Consider the following 19,638-nt stretch of genomic DNA (forward strand, 5'->3'; position numbering starts at 1 on the left):
GGGATGTGCGGCGTCCTTGGGAAAAGATCGGGCTCAACTGTCCAAGCGGAATGCAGTTCCGTCAAGCTCAAGGCATCCTTGCACTTCTTATAGAAATGACAGCTCTGCGGACACTACGAATGCCCCAACCAGCCCTAAGGTCCCGGGATATTCGAAGCACACGTGGAAATGGAAGACCTTGCATTGCGGGGAAATGCCCCGTGGGGAAGAGAAGAATTGAGTTGGGTTCCTGGCGGCGAAACGGGAAAACGGCGAATTACAAGACTTGGGTCGAATCTTGACCGTAAATTCCCCGAAACCATGCGGGATAACTCCATCCCGGAATTCTAAAGCTGGCTGTCTGCTATAAGCTTTTCAAAGATTCTGCATTCTGTCTATGCTGACTTCTTCGAATCTCAATTATCCGGTCCTTTTTTCGAGCACCCCGCGAAGACGTCAATTATGTCTCCTGTTCAACTCCCCCACGATTTCGAATGGGGATTCGCGACAGCTGCCTATCAGATTGAAGGAGCTGTTGATGATGATGGTCGCGAGAAATCAATTTGGGACACTTTTTGCCATTTAGAGCCTACGCGGACCAAAGGAGCTAGCGGAGATATTGCTTGCGATCACTACCACCGTTTTCAAGAGGATTTCGATCTTCTCTCCCGATATGGTGCTAAGGCTTACAGGTTCTCAATTTCTTGGTCTCGGATCATTCCACTAGGTGGAAGAAATGATTCGATTAATGAGTCCGGCATCGAGTTTTACAACAGGCTCATTGACTCCTTGCTGGTCAGGGGCATTACACCGTGGGTCACTTTGTACCACTGGGATCTCCCCCAAGCACTTCACGACCGTTATGGCGGATGGCTGGATGTGGAAGAGTCGCAACTGGACTTTGAGCGATATGCCAAGGTGTGCTATGAGCGTTTTGGAGACCGGGTGAAGAATTGGATTACCCTGAACGAGCCATGGATTGTATCCATCTTTGTGAGTTCATCTGTGCAATTTCGGGTTCTCACTGGCTGACCAATTCAAGGGCTACGCTACTGGTGGAAATGCGCCTGGGCGAAGCAGCATCAATCCTCAGTCAACAGAGGGTAACACGGCTACGGAGCCCTGGATCGTCGGAAAGGCCTTAATTATGAGCCATGCCCGTGCTGTCGCATTGTATAACAAAGACTTTCGAGCTATTCAACATGGCAAGATCGGTATTTCACTCAATGGCGATTACTACGAACCCTGGGATAGCCAAGATGAGCGTGACAAACTCGCGGCAGAGCGCCGCATGGAGTTCCACATCGGATGGTTTGCTAACCCAGTCTGGTGAGTATATTCATGAAAAAGTTGAAAAACAAATACTGATTGATTCGGTAGCCTAGCACAAGACTATCCCGCCTGCATGAGAGAGCAAATCGGTGAGAGACTTCCCAAGTTTACAAATGCGGAGTTTGATCTACTTCGAAAAGCCAACATGGACTTCTACGGCATGAATTACTATACTTCTCAATTTGCACGTCATCGCGATGAATATGCGCCTGAGGTTGACTTCCTGGGGAATGTGGAAGAGTGCCAAGAAGACAAGCAGGGCGTTTCGGTTGGCGAACCAAGTGGTGTTCATTGGCTTCGCTCGACTCCTAGTCTTTTCCGCAAACATTTGACCAGAGTGTACCGAAAATATGGGAAGCCGATCTATATCACAGAGAATGGGTGCCCATGCCCCGGTGAAGAAAAGATGACTTGTGAAGACGCCGTCAAAGATGACTATCGGATTCGTTATTTCCAGGATCATATTGATGCCGTCGCACTGGCTTGCAACGAGGATGGCTCAGACATCAAAGGGTACTTCGCGTGGTCATTGATGGATAATTTGGGTAAGTTTGATCTGGCAACCCTTGCTCCGCTTGATGAACTGAGATTTCTAGAATGGTCTGATGGCTATGGCGTTCGATTTGGTGTCACTTTCACCGATTATGATACTCTAGAAAGAACGCCGAAGAAGTCCGCGTTGCAATTGAAGAGCATGTTCGACGAGCGAATGGGTGCAGTAAATACCCAGTCTCAGACAGATGGCGCCGAAGAATCCTCTGGTAAAGGCGCCAGGGCACACATGTAAAGGGTTTGATGTGAGACGTTTTTAGAATAATTTCACAGATTGAAATAAATTGCGGAATAAATTGCGGAAAGACTAGAACGAAACTAAGACTATTCAAATTCACATTCTAACTCAACACATCCCACCTGTTTTAGGGGGCTTTCAATCGGTTCAAGCAATAAACAGGCAAAACGTCGGGCTGGAATCTCGCTACCGAGACCTCAATCGGGAATGTCCCATCTTCACGTCCCGCGTCGGCGAAATGCAGGGAGCGGGGGTGGGGTATTTGACCGATGCTAATCCCCAGATTTCGGGCTCTTCCCTCGACAAATTTCCCCGTCACCCCAGATCACCGGCCTGCATAAAATTTGATGGCAGCTATCAGCCCTGCTAGATCTCGAGCACCGGCCAGAGCGTGTGATCGATGCCGACGGAGAAAAGCAAAAGTGAGTGCCAAGTGAAATGGAAAATTCCCGACAAGTTCCAAGAAGCTGGATTAACGCTGTATTAGTGCGACTGCTCGGATGTATCGTCGTTGTGCACCAGTTGCCGATTATCGGGAGCATCATGCACGTTTAATCTGCCACTTGCGAGACGAGGACCCAAGGCGAAACGGCAAAAGTCCATCAGTGAAGCTCATTCAAGCTCCCTACATAGCCCTCCGGCGCCTCCTTTGGATCTATCGGGACGTAGCCCTAACAATGACTTGAGCGTTAAACCAACTGCTGCAGCAGTATCACTTGATGCATGGGACTCCAGTCTTACAGTTGTCGATCCCGCGCTCTCGCCCGACACCGTGCACACTTCTATCTCCGACGCCGCCTCTGCAAGGGCGATCTCAGCCTTACAACGATGGCAAGACCTAGCACATGCATTGTACTCACTTGATCTATCGGTAGATCTAGAAAGGACAGTCAATCACTCTTTTGAGCTGTTCTTTCAGTATCTCTTCCCATTGATTCCACTGGTTCATGAACCCAGTCTTCGAGATGGACTCAATTTCTTTGTTACCCGGAGAAATCACACAACGGCAGATAGCCTGATATACGGGCTCAATAGTCTGAAGTATCCAGAATTGTGGCCGGATGTTACTTTCACATTAATCACGGCTGTCTGCGCCGAGGCGGCATTCCTTCTTCCGAAAAACATATTCCCCGAAGGCGATAGCATCGCAGAGATATTTCTTGGGGCTTCTCGCAACTGCCTGATCACATACTTGGAGTCCGATCTTGAATATCCAAATGCCAATTCCGTTGCGATCCGTTACTTTCACTCCAACTGCATGCATGCAGCCGGCAAACCACGACTGTCGTGGCATATATTCGGCGAGGCTACCAGATTGGCACAAGTGATGCAGATGCATGAAGAGGAATCTCTACAAGGTCTCTCGCCCCTTGAGGCAGAGTTCCGACGACGGGCATTCTGGATAGTCTATATTGGTGATAAATCAGCCGCCATTCTGAATAATCGGCCAATCACCATTCACAAATTCTCATTCAATTCGGGAATCACAATTGGGTATCCCACTGGCGTCGAAGGCGAAATTGTCCTGACACCGAGAAGTGCCGATCCAGATGATTCAAATACTCGAAAGAGTTTCATCGCAGGCTTCAACGCCAATATCCGGCTCTGGCAAAGTGCATCGGATTTGCTGTTGGAGATGCGACTGATAGACCAGAGCACGCCAGTGAATGGCATTGCTCGTCCACCCCCTACAGCCGAGGAGCGGCACCGACTGGATCATCTCTACGTGCTTTTTGCTACCTCACTCGATGACTTGCCCGCGCTATTGCAACCAGACAAGTTTGTGGCCAATTTCGGTGAAGAAAGCAGTCGACTGAGTAGTCTAATGAGACAGTGTGGTATTCAAGCGGCAAATCTTTATGTCTCATTACACTGCCTCAAGATGGTGATCACACAGAAGTTAGAAGAGTTCAATTATTACCCACCGACGCGCAATGACATGTTGTTACTAAGAAAGACCGACATCGCACGCGACATGCTGCGTGTCATTTGTGACGCTCCATTCTGGACATTGCAGGTGAATGGTGAACCATGCGTAAGTCTGATCTCTCGCCCACCGTAGGAAACTGTTCTAATGATCGAGAAGGTTGAAAAGATCCGGCTTATCGGAGCCAGTTTACTTGAGATCATTGATCAACATAAGAACTCTCCACTCTCCGTTCGGGCGCGGAATGATCTCTCGGTGTTACTAGATATTTTGACCCGTCTTGACTCAAAGGCATCGGACACTTTGCGGCGATTACTCTGAAAGGCCGGGATTTGATATAACTCTTGATCATCATGTCCGAAAGAAGCTTAACTAAGCAGTGCCTCGGCCAAATTTTACCTAATTCTCCAATTCTCCGAAGTCGTGACCGTTCGGATGTTAATACATTTACCGTGTGTCGGTGTTTCATTCCGAACTCCCAATGCGTATTTCGTAACACGGAACAGCAAGGATGCCGAACCAGTGAAGTAGGCACAAGTAAACCAATTTTGGAAATAGCCTATGTGTCAAATATTTAATGGCGTACGTGGACATGGTTGGCTACAGGTTAGACATCTTCAGGGGATCCCGATTCATGAGATGCGGGGAAATCTCAAGCAGAGAGTTTGGCTTTATTGCGTTCTTAGATCAATTCAGGCAGAAAGTGATCTATATAAGTGGGTGCTTCTCAGCATGCCTTGAAAATTGCTAATGCATTCGGGATCTGTGGGCTGTATAGTTTGAAAGTCATCTGTCAGACTGCATTTACCATAGAGCTAGATTCAGAATCTTCATTTGTGGATAACTCTGCTCTCCCGAAGGCCATGGACGGCAGCACCAAGACGCTGATCCCTGATAGCATATTACCTTGCTTGCAAAATACCGGGCTTGAGCAAAAGATGCCCTGTGTCATTGGGGACTGCTACCGAAACAATGCATATTGGCAGTCTGTCGTCACATGATAGACTACTTGCTGGAATCGACAATGACGAGTACGGATTGTGACAAGTACGTACTTGCTCGTAGCCATAACAGCATTTATTGACCATGTTGCTGGAAAGCGTCGATTTTGGTGGATGTGCAGAAACCCCTCAGCTAGACTCGGACAGGGAGGGGCTCAAGGGCTAATCTAATCGCAAAACCGGGAAAACGAAAGAGAAAGAGGGGGGGCATGGAGATGTCATCATAGGCCAGGTGACCTTGGAATAGCTTCATCTGGTTTGCGCAGGGAGATTTCAAGCTACGAATCCTCATATCGCGGCGTCCTGGGTTTCTTTTAGTCACTTAACTTCCATCACCGAAGAACGGAGCACGACATCGCTCAGGCTGCATCATCCCACTCGGAACGCGCCAGCCGCAGAGGGTCTCAGGGAGAACCACTTCAATTCCCCACCGACGCCTTTAAAAAGTCGGATCCCTCATCTTATCTGATGTGCTGATTCATCTAGCCTCTGATGGCAGCTGCAGCATGGTGGTGTTTGTGGACTTGGACGATGCCTTCGGGCATCGCGCTTTCTCTGCGGAGAAGCCCTTCCCTCAGCTGATGGCGCCGGTCGCCACAGCCGACTCCGCTGAATTCCCACCCTCACCGACTTCCTCAGATGACGAGCGCGAGGACGCCACGCACGAGGAGCTCGACAATCCCAACAGGAACGCCTTCTCGGCAGCTTTGAGCTGTTACCCGTACGGTCCCACTTCCCAGTCCCCACTCAATAGAAGACTAACTCCCTTCCGCTCTAGCATCGTCAAAGAAATCGCCCGCGCCGTCGATTTGAATACCCTCCACGCCTTATCGCGAACATGCCGCCAGTTCCACGTGAACCTAGCGCCATTCCGCCACCAACTCGTCCGTGAGACCCTCCGCTGCGAAAATGAATACATCGAGACCGTAGCAGAAATGCTAGACGGCCGAGCTGTCATCCCCAACAGTGTCAAGTCCGTCCTACGCCTTCTAAGCCAAGGAAATGGCGAACCAGGACGCATGACGCGCGGGAAAGTGAGCAAGTGCGCGCGCGACATGGTAGGCGAGTGTCGCCGCTGCAACAAGGTCGTATGCAGAGTACGTGGCTCATCCACACTCCGAGACAGCACAAAAGACTAACAGTCAATAGAACTGCACGATTAAACCACCCTCCTCAACTTCGCTGAAAAGCCGTATCCGTCGTCTCTGTCGAACGTGCGGCACTGCACCGCTCTCCTGCCACCTCTCACACACACACCCGGAGCTCACTACCCCAGACCTCTTCGGTGATGGATCGGAATCGGCTACATTTGAGGCCTTCGCGCATACTCCGTGCAACTGCGATGACCTCGTCTGGCTTTGTACGCCATGCGGCCAGACCCTGCGCAGCAATGACACAACATACAGGCGTGTATGGGCCTGGCGCACGCGGTATAGCACATACCTGGGCGGCGGGCTAGGAACTGGTATCGGCGAAGGATGCCAGGGCGTAAAATGTGGGCGCGGAGAAGGATGTCTGGCCGCGCAGGAGATCGAGCTTGAAGTCGATTGCGAAGCAAATGAAGGATCTAGTGATTCCAGTAGTGCGAGTCACAGTCCCGCAAGTCATCCGCACCATGATCTATTCCCAAATGATAGCCATGATGACGAGGAGCCAGGGTATTTCAGGCAGGAGATTATTGGGCTTGGTGGAAGAGTGAAACATAAGTCGAAGAAGAGGGTTATGGTAGGCGCTTGTGTGGTTGAGTATGAGGATGAGCGGGAGACGGGCAAGTATCTTGTCCGTGAGGAGAATGGATTGCATCGGGCTTGGTGTGGATGGTGTTCTCGGATTGTTCCCGCGAGAACTGAGGCTCGAGATTGATGGCTTTGCATTTGTGCGGAGTATTTTGCAATGTGGGCGACTTCCATATCTTCATGGCCCTGATGATGATGTAAATACCGAGCATACTCTGGGCCTGGGATGAAAAATAGTCTTGATTTAATGAACTCGGGGGGATTTACGTCGATTACCAGTACGAATTGGTAGAAATGGTGATCAGAATAAGCTCCAACGGTTGGACTTTATAGATCGAAATGCCTAACAACTATGCTCACAGTCAGATTCAAACAGTCTTCAACACATAAACAAATTACTCCGGCAATGCGTTGCTCCCATGTGTCTCTATGCAGTCATCAATATCAATCAATCATCATACACATCATTTCTCATCCCCAATCATATCAAAAAAAAAAACAAAGGTTGAAAGGCAAACATAGGTTTAAAACGCAGTGATGGCTCTGAAGAGTCCCTTAAGCTTCGACTGTTCTTTGGGTGGGGACTCATCGCGTCGGCGGCGATGGGTGCGATCGCGAGTTTCGCGGTTCTCACGGCTTTGACGAGGCTCGCGGGCTTCACGACTCTCACGGGGCTCCTTCTCCTGGCTGGTTCGGTGGCGGCGAGAGCTTTCAGGCTTTCTCTCCTTCTCGCGGCTCTCCTTCTCACGGGGCTTAGCCTCGGGCTCAACGACAGATCGACGACGAGACTTCTTCTCCGACCGGGTAGCATCTTCCTCACGTCGAGAGTGTGATCCGCTAGAACGTCCGCTGGATCTCCTCTCTTCATTGGAATCACGCTCACGGTGACTGCTGCTATGGCTATGGGATGTAGAAGCTCGACGCGACAGTTCGGGCGCCGGGGCTGTAGACTTAGACGTGGACTTGGAGCTATTGACGCGCAAGAGAGGGCCTTTATTCTCCGATTGGCCGTTGCTCATGTACCGAAGGAAGGCTTTAGGCTTAGGAGCGGAGGTGGACATCTCTTTCGACGACGGGGGAGGCTTAACGGAGCGGCTCGGCTCTTGATGGGAAGCACGACGCTTGGGCTTGACCTCGACAACCAGCGGCTCCTTGTCCTTCACCGCACGCTCCAAGTGCTTGGACTTCTCCGACGGGGGAATTCCACTGCGCACTTTGTCGGTGGCGACGGCTTCGGACTGTCGCTTAGCTTGCGCCTTGGCTCGCTCTTTCTCATCATGCTGCCGGCGAGCTTCTTCCAAAGCCATGGCCCATCGGTTGGTAAAAACGCCACCACGTTCACTCTTTTGGCGCTGAAGCTGAAGCTGATCACGACGTCCATCAGAGGATGTCTTTGAGTATCGTCGCTCACGGCCGCTAGTCTCACGACCTTCACGGCCGTCGCGACCATCGCGACCACTATTGGGTGAGCGCCTCTTGCGTCGACGTTCTCTAGCGGCAGCATCACCGGCATCGCCAGCATCACCGGCATGGTCCTCCATGAACACTGGCTCGGGCTCGTCACGAGGTCCTACAGCTTCTTCTGGAGCAGGCTCTGGAGCTTCATCTCTTGGAGTGACCTCTTCAATAGCAGGTGGCTCTTCCATGGGAGCAGGAGTAGGTTCTGGGTCAGCTTCAGCTGGGGCCTCCTCAGCAAGGATATCCTTAGATTGTTCCGCTTCAGGAGATGGCTCCTCTACTGGTGGAGCTTCCTCGGGCGCTGCAGCTTCCGGAGCAGCAGGCTCAACGGCTACTGGCTCCTCTGGTGCGTCGATAGCAGGGGCCTCGTTTGCTGTTTCATCGACTTCAGGCGCGACTTCCGCGGGTGTCTCAATGACTGGCTCCGGCTCAGGTGCATCTTCCACAGGCTCGAGAGCTGCCTCTTCTGCTGGAGCTTCTGCAGCCTCTGTAGCTAGTGGCTCTTCAACTGCTGCAGGCTCCTCCACAGGTGTCTCAGAAGGCGGTTCTGGAACAGGCTCTTCGGCCACAGCCTCTGGTTCATCGGGGGGCGCTACAGGCTCTTCGGGCACAGGATCTGCGGGAGCTGGTTCCTCAGCAGCGGGTGGCTCAGGCGTAGGCTCTTCGCTAGGAGCAACTTCGACGGTAGGCCCCTCATCCGGAGCTTCATCCCTTGGAGCTTCTTCGGCAGGAGCTTCCGCGACGGGTTCCTCAGCGGGTACCTCTTCTGTGGCGGGTTCCTCGGTGTGAGCGGGCTCGGGCTCGGGATCAGCAGGGGGATCAGCGACAGGCTCATCGGCGGCAAGCGGCTCTGTTACGGGCTCCTCTATAGCTGCAGGCTTCTCTGGTGGCGCTTCCTTTGGAATAGACTCCGGCGTAGGAGTGGATTCGGCGACTGCTTCTCCGGGAACCTCCTCAGCAGCTGGCTCTTCCGCAGGTGGTTCAGAAGATGGCTCCTCTGCCGGTGCTGCTTCCGCTGTTTCTTCGACTGGTGGTTCAGGAATTGATTCATCTGTCGTGTCCTCGGCGAGTGCGGCTTCACCAGCTGCTTCTGCGGCCGCTTCCTCTTGAGCTGGTTCAGGCTCGGGGGCAGCTGGCTCCTCCACAGGCTCGTCCTTCGCTTCTGCGGCCGCTTCCGCTACTGCTGTACCGGCCGAAGTGTCCTGCGAAGCCTCGGGCGCGGGGGCCTCAGCGGGCGCATCTTCTAGTTCCTTGGCAGCTTCAGTAGGAGCTTCCTCCGATTCAGCCGCGGGCTCTACGGGTGCAGCTTCAGCAGGAGCTTCTTTTGTTGCCTCCGGGACTGGCTCAGGAGCTTGATCTGTGGCAGTTTCATTTGCGGACTCGGGCACCACTGCCTGATCGGCGGTTTTAGAGGCCTTCCCCTTCTTCTTTTTCTTACTCTTTTTCGAAAGAGCCTCTACCGGTGCGGGTTTAGTTTCAGGCTCGACTATAGGCTCTGGAGCAGGCTCGGGCTCTGGCTCAGCAGCAGGCTCAGGTTCGGGCTTAGCAGCAGGCTCAGGTTCGGGCTCAGCAGCAGGCTCAGGTTCGGGCTTAGCAGCAGGCTCAGGTTCGGGCTCAGCAGTAGGCTCAGGTTCGGGCTCAGCAGCAGGCTCAGGTTCGGGCTTAGCAGCAGGCTCAGGTTCGGGCTCAGCAGCAGGCTCAGGTTCGGGCTCAGCAGCAGGCTCAGGTTCGGGCTTAGCAGCGGGTTCAGGTTCGGGCTTAGCAGCAGGTTCAGGTTCGGGCTCAGCAGCAGGCTCAGGTTCGGGCTCAGCAGAAATCTTAGGCTCGGGCTCAGCAGCGGGTTCAGGAGCAGGCTCAGCAGAAATCTCAGGCTCAGGCTCAACAGCGGATTCGGGAGCTGCTTCGGCCGCAGGCTCTGGAGGGAGCTCGGGCTCGGCTTCAGCAGTGGGTTCAGGTTCAGGCGTAGGCGTAGGCGCAGGCTCTGCTTCTTCGTCCGAGGAGCCTTTCTTCCCTTTCTTCCCTTTCTTTTTCTTCTTCTTTTTATCCGAAGGGGTCTCAGCCGGCGCAGGCGCAGGATCTTCTGCTGGCGGTTGCTCTGGCTTGATTGATGCTGGTTCTTCGGGCTGAGCTTCCACTTCCTTCTCGAGCTCGACTGCATCGTCGGTGGGTGGAGAATCCTCTTTTGCCTCTGGCGGAGCTTGTTCGTCCTTGGGACCATCTTCTGTAGCTGCTTCAGGCGCAGGCTCTGCGTTGCTTTCAGCTGGGTGATCTTCGACAGGGGCGTCCTTGCTTTCTTCCGCTGCTTCGGCAGGATCTCCCTCGGCTTCGGCGTCTTCAGCTGCTTGTTTGGCAATCTCCTCCTTCTCAGACTCTACTCCACCGTGTCCGAGTTCAGGGTCACATTCTGGAAAATCTTCGTCTGCGAATGGTTAGTATCCCAATGGTCATGGGTGGAGAGGTACATTCTACCATTGTTTCCATTGTCGTCATCTTTCTTGGGTTCGCCGTCGTCTGTTGCGGGTTCTGGAGTCTCTTCTGTCGTCTCTGGCTCTGGCTCTGCGCTTTCTGCACCCTCTGTAGGCGGCTCTTCAGCGGCCTCTGCTGCAGGAGCTTCGCCCTCTGCACTCGGCGCAGGCTCATCGCCTGCAGGAGGGTCAGCGTCCTTGCCCTCTTCTTTGGCATCTTCACCAGGGGCGTCGGTGGCTTCAGCGGACTCGGCTGGTGGTGTGTCCCCTGAAGGTTCTGTATATCGTGAGTGAGTACCCTCATTTTACACCGAGCACGGTCTCCCTCGAATATGTATACAATGGTCATATCCCGGAGTCATACACTTACCTGCATTTTCTGCTGGTGCGGGGGGTTCATCAGGAGAGGCGCTTGGCTCCTCTACTGCAGCTTCAGCTGGAGGAGTCTCCTTCTCTTGCTCGGCACTTGGCTCTTTGTCGTCCTGGACCTTGGGTGCCGTCAGATCATTGCCATTGGGAATTGAAATAGGATAAGTATAATAAGATGCGGTGTTGAAATCGAAGGTCTGATAATGACGCTCCACCGGCTGATACTGATACTGAGGGAGCGATGCGTACTTGTAACCTGCTGAGCTCATCTTCAGCACCTGCAGCCTCCGAGTCGAGGGCAGGCTGGTTGGTGCTTTCGTCAGGCTCGGTGTTTGGAGCAGCACCGACGGGGAGGCGGTTGTTGCTAGTCTTATTATTCTTCTTTTTGCCCTTCTTGGCCATGACCTCGGATCAATGACGTATCATATATCGAGGCCGGCGATGCTGACTGGCGCGTGGTGTGAACAATAGGAGCTTGACAAGCCGCTGTCAGGCTGGTTGCAGGGAAAGTTGGGGCGGCAAGGGAAAAGGAGGAACAAGTAACGGAAGTTTAAGGAACTCGAGACTGGGGCAAGGTACAAATGTGACAGAAGACGGAATTGGCAAAGGCCATATGCTTGCTTCTTAGAAGATGGGAAATTAGCATTGGACAGTCATTGTGAGGCAGCGTATAATAGTTCGCCCGCTATCCGGGTGGATGGGACAGCAACCCACTGCAAGAGCGGTATTGGGCCCTGAACGTCATGAACGAACTGCCCGACGACGTTAGGATGCCATTGGGCCACGTCGCTTCGGTCTCCATGCGGTGGTGACCGGTATGGGGATGTCTAGTAACTGATTAGGGCCGGGTGAGGACAGCACGATCCACACTTGCAGGACGAGATGCAGTAGCAAGTATTCCATGGCGGAATTGTATTGGGGGTCGGAAAGCAAAAGGGCCCAAATTGGTCCAGATAGGAAAGGTAATGCTGCAGCATCATGGAGAAACATGGGTCTTAGTGGGGGGGCGGGTTCCACCATTCATTTTTTTGTCATTTCTGTTGTGTTTTCCTGCCACTACTGTACACACACGACCTTTGGGGGCAAATTGGTGATTAACCGGGTGTGGGTCACGAGTCAATCGAAGAGGGTTTACTGAAACACGAATGTATTCTGTTGTGTTCCCGGTTGAGGTGCTCACAATACCGAGCACGAAAAGTGATGCAGTCGAACTGCCCATTTCTGCCCAACGTTTCCCGGCAAGTGCGGCAAACAAGGTGCATGGCCTGGCGCCAGTGGGGAAGACGGCGACAAGGGCGTTGCCAGAGGAATTGGACCTTTGCTCAGGGAAATATTGGCCCAGACACTAATGGTGGTGAGTCAAAATAGCGAAATGAGTTGTTGGATGGAGTCGCGTTGGCCATTGCGCGACTCCACTCTCGACACCGACACTTCATCCGGCCGATCCTCGCCAAATGCTCCAGAGAGATTTCACAGCAAGGGCGCGGTCGGAATGAAGATCGGGCAATCCCCTATGCACTCCTGTGCATCGCAGAAGTGGTGGAACATTATGCGGGGGAAGGTGGAAATCAGGTGACAGCTCATTTACGATCTTCCGGCCACTGCTCGTTCACCACGTCCCTCGATCATCCGATTATCTGATCGCTAGGCTCGTCGCCTAAAGGTCAATTCTCGTTATCGGTCCCAAAAGAGATGCATGCGTCACCGCCCAGTCTATTTTCGCGACGGGGCGACCCGATATCGCCATGGCCCGATCTGTTGTGCCTCTTGAAACCCTGTTGTGTTCCCAAATTGGGTCAACTGACTACCCAACGCCCTGCAGCGGGCCGAGTATCCTGGCCACGCTTACAAGTAATCAATGGTACGCGCTAAAACCCGCTAGAGAGCTTCACTTTTATTGAAACTGTGCAATTATGTGCTGGTGATGTGTTGGAATTAGGCCTAGTTGGGCAACATACCTGGGATGAGGTGTGGATGGTCTTTGAATATCTACAAGTGCGCAGTGTACTGTTGACTTCGAACTCCCCCCCCCCCCCCCCCCCCCCAAAGACTCGAGAAGACCATAGAAGCTGCCAGCGATTAGCGTTGGCTCCAATAGATTGAAATATGCCCGGCCAGAGATCTCACAATGCAACCTTGACTAGTATACTATGAAAATCAATGAATGTAAATTTGTCAACAAGTGGTCTATCTTTAATCTTGGAGATCTACAGTATGAACTAATCTCTCCGGAATCCACGGACTCGGGATTCCTATAGATCCACGAAATCCATTCAGATATTATATGCTCAAGTCCTAAGCAATTGCTTTCACAAAACCATCCATAAGTTTTCAGACTTCTTGAATGAAGCGTCAAATAACAAAGTAACTCCGAATGCGGTACTAATATTCGCCGTCTACTGCACCCATCTTCATTCCGATCATCCAAACCTTCCCCTCCCACTCCAAGCAATACTTCACAATCTCAACCTCTCCCAATCCTCCTTCCGCGCTAACCGATGACAAAATACCCCCTTGACCACAGAAAACATACATGAGCATGCATCAATCCCAAGCACAACCCTTATCCCCTCTTGGCCGATAACCCCACTAGCGCCTGCAGCCAACACAAAATGACGAATCCATCCAGGACCCCAGCGCCTCCGAGTCCGGTGTAACGACCGGAAGAAAGAACTTTCTTCGCTCGATCCCGACTCGACTCTTCTCGGGGGGTGTCCCAGGGTTGTTTCGTGGGATTGTAATAGTCCGATTGGATGCCTTGTCTTGCTGAAAGTGCGTGGTTTAATTCCTAGATCCTGGGCCTGCGGGTTTGACCCGCCTGGAGAAGGAGAACATGTTTGCCGGTCTGGTTTCATGCGTCGGGTGGGGTTGATGTGTGTTGTGTTGGCGTTTCGGTGCTTGGGTCGTTTGGGTGTGATTGGGGTGCGTTGATCATGTTTACGCTGAAGTTTCTAGAATATCTATGCAGATACCTTGCGTTTTCAAGTCTGATGCATAAGGATTGTCGTAGAGAGATGAAGTCGTTACTTTATTCATTCGAGGGTTCATAATAATACCTAGACATTATCTCATGGGGGTATCAAAGATAGCGCGCTCGACACGACAAGAGCAAACGCAGTAACAGGATATCGGTCATCATCAGGGCACCTGGGTGGAAAACAAGCGCGAGTCTGACATGGAGTAATAGAGTCAGATGGACAGCTTCTTGGAAGCGTAAAAGTGACAAAAACAGCCAAATATGAATGCAACTCCCAGAACACAAATTGGGTGCAGGTTAATGCATGCGTGCATCCATCTTCACGCGCCAGCGGGGTCCAAACAACCTCATGAACACGATGACCGAACTACTGGCTAGAGCAACCAGACCAAGAATGGTGAAGAGCCAGCCGTTTCCTATGGCACTAATAATGGGGGTCGTGACAAGAGATCCCACACAGGAGAATATGTTCCGCACGAAGTTGTTCAAGGCAACGGCCTCTGAAGACTTATTAGGCACGAATTCAGTAAGCATGGTAGTGACCATGCTGAAGATGAGCATTGAACCGACACCGAAGAAGAAGTTGGCGATCATCTAGATGTAATTTGTTAGCCGTCGTCTAATACTGACGAGTGGGGAAAGGTCCACTTACTGGCACCAGCCAGTACACACCCTTCTCGGCGGTCCACCCGTACCAGATAAGAGCAACAGGGTAAAGAATAGCGCCAAGCCAAGCGTTCTCTCGCATACGGTCCTCTGGGCGGAAGACCAGTCTCCCTCTTTCATCGTATCTTTTAGCCTTTCGCGCCTCGCGCTGCATGATGTTATCCATCCATCGTCCACCGACGAGACTGGAAGCGAAATAACCCAGGGAGTTGGGAATATAAAGCAGGCCGATGATGATCGTCGAGTAATTGTAGGGTGCTTTCCCAAATGTGTCTTGAACGCTGACATTCAGCACGTAAAGTGATCCGAAGGCAATGCTAGCGTAGTATACCGAAAGAAGAACCGGGATGTACTGCAGGTAGAGAATAATCTTCAGAGGGTCAATGAAGATCACCTTGAGCTTCTTAAGCCATCTTGTTGTGGTTCTCGCCATTTGCCGCGTCGATACTCGACTCAGAGGTCGAGACCCAGGGACCTCTTCCTCTTCCTCTTCATGAGGCGGGAAAAGCACGGGCTTCTGCAAAACCAAAGTTTCTGGTAGACAAACCAGAACAAAAATGAGAGTCACCGCACCATAGGCCGCGGCGAACCACATGGTACTGCGCCATCCCCATCGTTGGGCCAGGACACCACCAACAATGGGTGCCAGCAAAGGTCCACAGAGCGGACCAAGATAGAAGATGCCCATTGCACGCCCTCTTTCCCGAACCTCCCAGAGGTCCGCGATGGTTCCGGCGCCGACAGCTTGAACTGAGGCAGAAGCACCACCGCTAAGCATTCGCATGACGATCAGCATGGCAATCGAGTTGGAGATTGCACATAGGCAATTGAAGAGCACGAAGAGAACGAAAGAGGTAATATAGATGGTGCGTCGTCCCAGTCGTTCGCTAAATGAGGACCACCAGAGAGGGAAGATCGCCATACTCAGCATGTATAGAGCAATTGACAGATTAGTGATGGTGGCAGTCGTGTTCAGCTCCTTGGCTACCTGGGAGAGCGAGGCTGGAGAGATTTGTCAGATCTGGACGAGACAAAATTGACAGAAACAGCACAACTTACGAAAAAAGATCGAGCTTCCCAAAGGTGCAGCAGCTCCTGCTACAGCGACAATGAAAGTGATGAACCACTTCGTCCTTCGTGGATAAGTCTTCGGGTTCTCGATCTCAGCAACGAGGGCAAATTGACCGAGTAATCCTCTGCGCTTCAGCCGTGGGATTGTGACAGCAGGACCAAGCTCCGTGGATGCACGATGCAATGGCTCAGGCGCAGGATCATTTTCTCTTCGTCATAGTGATTCTTGTTCTCTTCGCCGCGATGGGAGATACTGGAGGCATGCGACCGCGAGTGATAATCTTCCACAGGTTCCAGTCCAATTTCCTGGCCGGGAAAGTCTACTGAACGTTCATCGCTGCCTGAACTTGATGGAGGCAAAGCCAATGCCACGACCGCGTCTTTTTCGGGCTCACCAGACATGTCGGATCGTACTGCCGTCGATGAGGAGTGGTGAATAATCCTGTCGAAAAACCCTGGGGTTCAGCAAATTGAGATGCAAGAGTGTTAAGCCAGCCTTGCTAGACATGAAATGGACAAGCGATATCTCCTGAAGATCAATGATGTAACGAGATGAAACACCACAACCTGGACGATCGACGATACAGATAGTTCATCTGCAAAGGTTGCGAACGACCGGGCTCTATGAGGTTGATATCGAACCCGGAAGAGATAAATGCGATAAGGCGAATGTGCTAAATTCTTTGCGACGCTCGGCTGTGAGAAGAAGAGCGCGACGGCAGAGTTGAGACTTTCAAAAGCCGAATGTGGAAGGCGTGAGCCTGATGATCGCTGACTATAGAGTTGCGAACCTGTGGAAAGCAGGAACGATTCTAGGTCAGTGCACTACACTTAGCACATCACAAGCCCGATGTTCGGGATCTGCTCCTTCTGATACTTAGTTTTATCCAGAAGGAGGAGGAGGTTCTGGAAGCCTCAGGGGAAGTCGCCGTTTGAATACGTATGATCGAGATCTTCAAGGATCCACTCCGGCACAAAGAGTGTCTGCACGCGGAAGGCCGACAAGCACCGTGGGTACCGAAAGATAACAGCATCTCATTTAATTCAAGCGTCTGTCAGTGGATATTAATCCGACGTGAGGGGTCGGCAAACTAAGAGAAGCATGTCTTTAGGGCCCTAGGCTCGAGATTCGCGATCCACGTTTTGGGGACCAGTCATCGTGGAGAGTGCGCGTGCCGGTCTTCCGCCGGCAAAAGACCTGGGCGGGCAATCCCGCCTGGAGATAACCCCGGAGTTTGACCAGCTCGGTTATGAACAAATGCCATCTGTCAGGCAGGATTGATGCAATTTGGCTTCGTTTAGTCCAGGTATTGTGTGGTCCGAATCCACCGTGGATTTGCGGGCTCGTGGGGGGAACCCGCTTTAGGAAATTGGCCTTGACCCTGGCCACAGGAGAGATGCCTGGAGGCGTCTATGAACAGTGATAAATAGAGATAACCTAATTACAGCTCACAATATGCACTGGGCTGTTCAAAAAGAGTGATTCTGACGGGTAGCATCAAACAACCTCGAGCTCGAGCTCGAGGGGTCTTGCAAAAAGTGGATTAATAATCTCGATTATTGGATCAGTCAACGAGATCATCAACGCAATCAACCGCATTCTTCATACAATCAGGTTAAGAATTACACCAACCTGTTCTTACAATCTACGACTCTCAAATCAAATATTCAAAATGGCAAATAACGTCGATATCAAAGACGTCCAGGCCACTCTGGCCCAGTACCAGGGCGACAAATACGTCGACGGCTGGGCCTCACTCTGGGATAAAGGCGGCAAGTTGCCCTGGGACAAGGGCTTCCCCAACCCCGCATTGGAGGATCTGCTGGTCCAGCAGCGAGGTACTATCGGCGGGCCCATCGCCCTGGATGCACAGGGCCAACCGCACAGACGAAAGGCCCTGGTCCCCGGCTGTGGCAGGGGAGTCGATGTACTCTTGCTTGCTAGCTTCGGCTACGATGCCTATGGTCTTGAATACAGTGCTTCTGCCGTCGATGAATGCAAAAAAGAAGAAGCAGAGAACCGCAACAGCTATCATGTGCGCGATGAGACGGTCGGGCGCGGAAAAGTTATGTTTGTGCAAGGTGATTTCTTCGATAATGCCTGGCTTCAAACCATGGGGGTTTCTTTGAATGGATTTGATATCATCTATGACTATACGGTATCTTGATTCGTCTATTATATTGTTCATCACGATATGTCTCTGGCACTCCCTTTCTAACATGCATATAGTTCTTTTGTGCTCTGGACCCGGCACTCCGCCCTAAGTGGGCGCTTCGACACGTTCAATTACTGGCTCCGTCTCCGTTAGGTAACTTGATTTGTCTAGAGTTCCCCCGTCATAAAGACCCCCTAGCTCCAGGTCCCCCTTACCCTTCCTCCTCAGAGGCCTATATGGAGCACCTGAGTCACCCAGGGGAGGAGATTCCTTACAATGAGGGTATTGTGAAGCATGAGCCTCTGAGAGGACCGAGCAAGGCCGGCCTAGAAAGAGTAGCGTACTGGACACCCAAACGAACCCACGAAATAGGCCAAGGCGAGAACGGAGTGGTCCATGACAGAGTCTCCATTTGGCGTCGACGTGACTAGGTGAACGAGAAAAAGTTATAATCTCGTTGACCTACCCAAGTTTCAATCAAGAATGCCGAATAACAGTGCCTTTGGGTATCATCATTTGAATTATTTAGGTTTTCTTGAAAAGAGCGTTGTAGTGCTCCCCGAGCCCGTAGGAGTGTCGGTAATACGCTAGCCAGATGATGCGCCTGCGCTTTTCCTCGTCATCAAAGCTGTCCATATCGCCGCATTCGATCTTCTCCAATCTTCCGTCCTTTTGTACGACATTGATATCGACCCCATATGCCCGCGCAATAGCCTGCAGCTCCAGCTGACCACCCCACTCAGCTGTCAGCTTGATCTTCCGAGTATAGACGTCCAAGGGCTCTTCCATGAACGCCTCGAAGTCTTCCTTGTGGTCTGTGATGAAGTCGGCCGCGACAGCCCGAACAGCTCGGTAGCCGTCGTGCTGCGGTGATGCGACGGTGTCGATACGGGATAGTGTCGTTGGCTGCAGAATAATTCGGCTTGGGTCCGGCCGCAAGCCAACTCCTGAATCGTCAAGCTGCTTTGCGACCGCGGAATACAGGCAGTGGCCGTCTGGAGTGACCTCAACTTCCGTCAAGCCCAGTTTTTTAAACACTGTTTCCATAATTTCCTGCTCGTTGCCTCGGTAGTTGGTTTGAGTCGCGGCTTCTTCTGCCGCAGCCTCGGCCTGGGCAGCTTGTTCGGCAGCACGGCGGGCGAGACGAGCTTTTTGGCGGTTGGGCTTCTTGGAGCGGGCCGCAGGTTCTTCTTCCTCGGCAGTCGCGGCGGGCTCAGTCTCGGATCGTGTCGTCTTGTCCTCGCTCGATTCTCCATTTGTCGGTAACTCATCTTCCAGAGTCAGGTCGTCGAGAGCCTCTGTGGGCTCGACCGGGTTCCCGTTCAGCTGTGTGATTTCAGCTTGTTGTTGCTCTGTGAGATCCCGTTGCATCCGTTCGCATTCATCATTGACGCCCTTGCGGGTCTTCTTAGTGGCGGACTTTTTCTTCTGGGTGATTCGCCCTTGGAGGTCTTTTTGCTCCTTGCGGTGCTTTGCCAAAAGCCCGTCCATTGCGAAGATAGAGACCAATCGGTCTAGAATTGGATATCAATATGCAAATGCAAGGAACAAAAGAAAGTCGCTAATCAAGTAACAAGCAAGGACGCATTGCAAAGTCGCCCCGCGAAACCCTGACGGAGCTGCCCTAAATCAGAGCCCAAATAGGAATGGTGTAGTCCGCTTCGGGGAAACTATATCGCCGAGAGTCTCGACCTATGGGATTTATTTAGGC

The 19,638-nt window shown here is 52.1% G+C and overlaps 7 protein-coding genes across 7 annotated transcripts; 4 read left to right on the forward strand and 3 right to left on the reverse strand.

The window, feature by feature from the left end:
- Positions 1 to 441: 441 nt before the first annotated feature.
- Positions 442 to 2,098, forward strand: N7443_008483 (Mitochondrial inner membrane translocase subunit Tim17/Tim22/Tim23/peroxisomal protein PMP24; the record flags this gene model as incomplete). The annotated part of the gene is made up of 3 exons (XM_056888539.1): positions 442 to 972; positions 1,022 to 1,308; positions 1,360 to 2,098. The coding sequence occupies 3 exons, from the start codon at positions 442 to 444 to the stop codon at positions 2,096 to 2,098; spliced, it is 1,557 nt and encodes a 518-aa protein (XP_056737841.1).
- Positions 2,099 to 3,359: 1,261 nt separating this feature from the next.
- N7443_008484 (fungal specific transcription factor domain-containing protein) lies at positions 3,360 to 4,349 on the forward strand (the record flags this gene model as incomplete). The annotated part of the gene is made up of 2 exons (XM_056888540.1): positions 3,360 to 4,136; positions 4,164 to 4,349. 2 exons carry the CDS (start codon positions 3,360 to 3,362, stop codon positions 4,347 to 4,349), a joined length of 963 nt encoding a protein of 320 aa, XP_056737842.1.
- Positions 4,350 to 5,535: 1,186 nt separating this feature from the next.
- N7443_008485 (uncharacterized protein) lies at positions 5,536 to 6,892 on the forward strand (the record flags this gene model as incomplete). Its single annotated transcript, XM_056888541.1, has 2 exons — positions 5,536 to 6,126; positions 6,179 to 6,892. The coding sequence occupies 2 exons, from the start codon at positions 5,536 to 5,538 to the stop codon at positions 6,890 to 6,892; spliced, it is 1,305 nt and encodes a 434-aa protein (XP_056737843.1).
- A 397-nt stretch (positions 6,893 to 7,289) lies between these two features.
- Positions 7,290 to 11,459, reverse strand: N7443_008486 (PE repeat family protein; the record flags this gene model as incomplete). Its single annotated transcript, XM_056888542.1, has 4 exons — positions 7,290 to 10,636; positions 10,693 to 10,956; positions 11,059 to 11,254; positions 11,307 to 11,459. The coding sequence occupies 4 exons, from the start codon at positions 11,457 to 11,459 to the stop codon at positions 7,290 to 7,292; spliced, it is 3,960 nt and encodes a 1,319-aa protein (XP_056737844.1).
- Positions 11,460 to 14,331: 2,872 nt separating this feature from the next.
- Positions 14,332 to 16,173, reverse strand: N7443_008487 (MFS transporter; the record flags this gene model as incomplete). The annotated part of the gene is made up of 4 exons (XM_056888543.1): positions 14,332 to 14,628; positions 14,687 to 15,702; positions 15,760 to 15,978; positions 16,026 to 16,173. 4 exons carry the CDS (start codon positions 16,171 to 16,173, stop codon positions 14,332 to 14,334), a joined length of 1,680 nt encoding a protein of 559 aa, XP_056737845.1.
- Positions 16,174 to 17,444: 1,271 nt separating this feature from the next.
- Positions 17,445 to 18,358, forward strand: N7443_008488 (putative thiol methyltransferase; the record flags this gene model as incomplete). The annotated part of the gene is made up of 2 exons (XM_056888544.1): positions 17,445 to 17,930; positions 18,002 to 18,358. 2 exons carry the CDS (start codon positions 17,445 to 17,447, stop codon positions 18,356 to 18,358), a joined length of 843 nt encoding a protein of 280 aa, XP_056737846.1.
- Positions 18,359 to 18,452: 94 nt separating this feature from the next.
- On the reverse strand, positions 18,453 to 19,418 carry N7443_008489 (deubiquitinase OTU2; the record flags this gene model as incomplete). Its single annotated transcript, XM_056888545.1, has 1 exon — positions 18,453 to 19,418. The coding sequence occupies one exon, from the start codon at positions 19,416 to 19,418 to the stop codon at positions 18,453 to 18,455; it is 966 nt and encodes a 321-aa protein (XP_056737847.1).
- Positions 19,419 to 19,638: the final 220 nt, after the last annotated feature.

Source organism: Penicillium atrosanguineum (genome assembly GCF_028827265.1).
Source record: "Penicillium atrosanguineum strain IBT 20685 chromosome Unknown utg000007l_segment0_segment0, whole genome shotgun sequence".
NCBI lineage: Eukaryota > Fungi > Ascomycota > Eurotiomycetes > Eurotiales > Aspergillaceae > Penicillium > Penicillium atrosanguineum.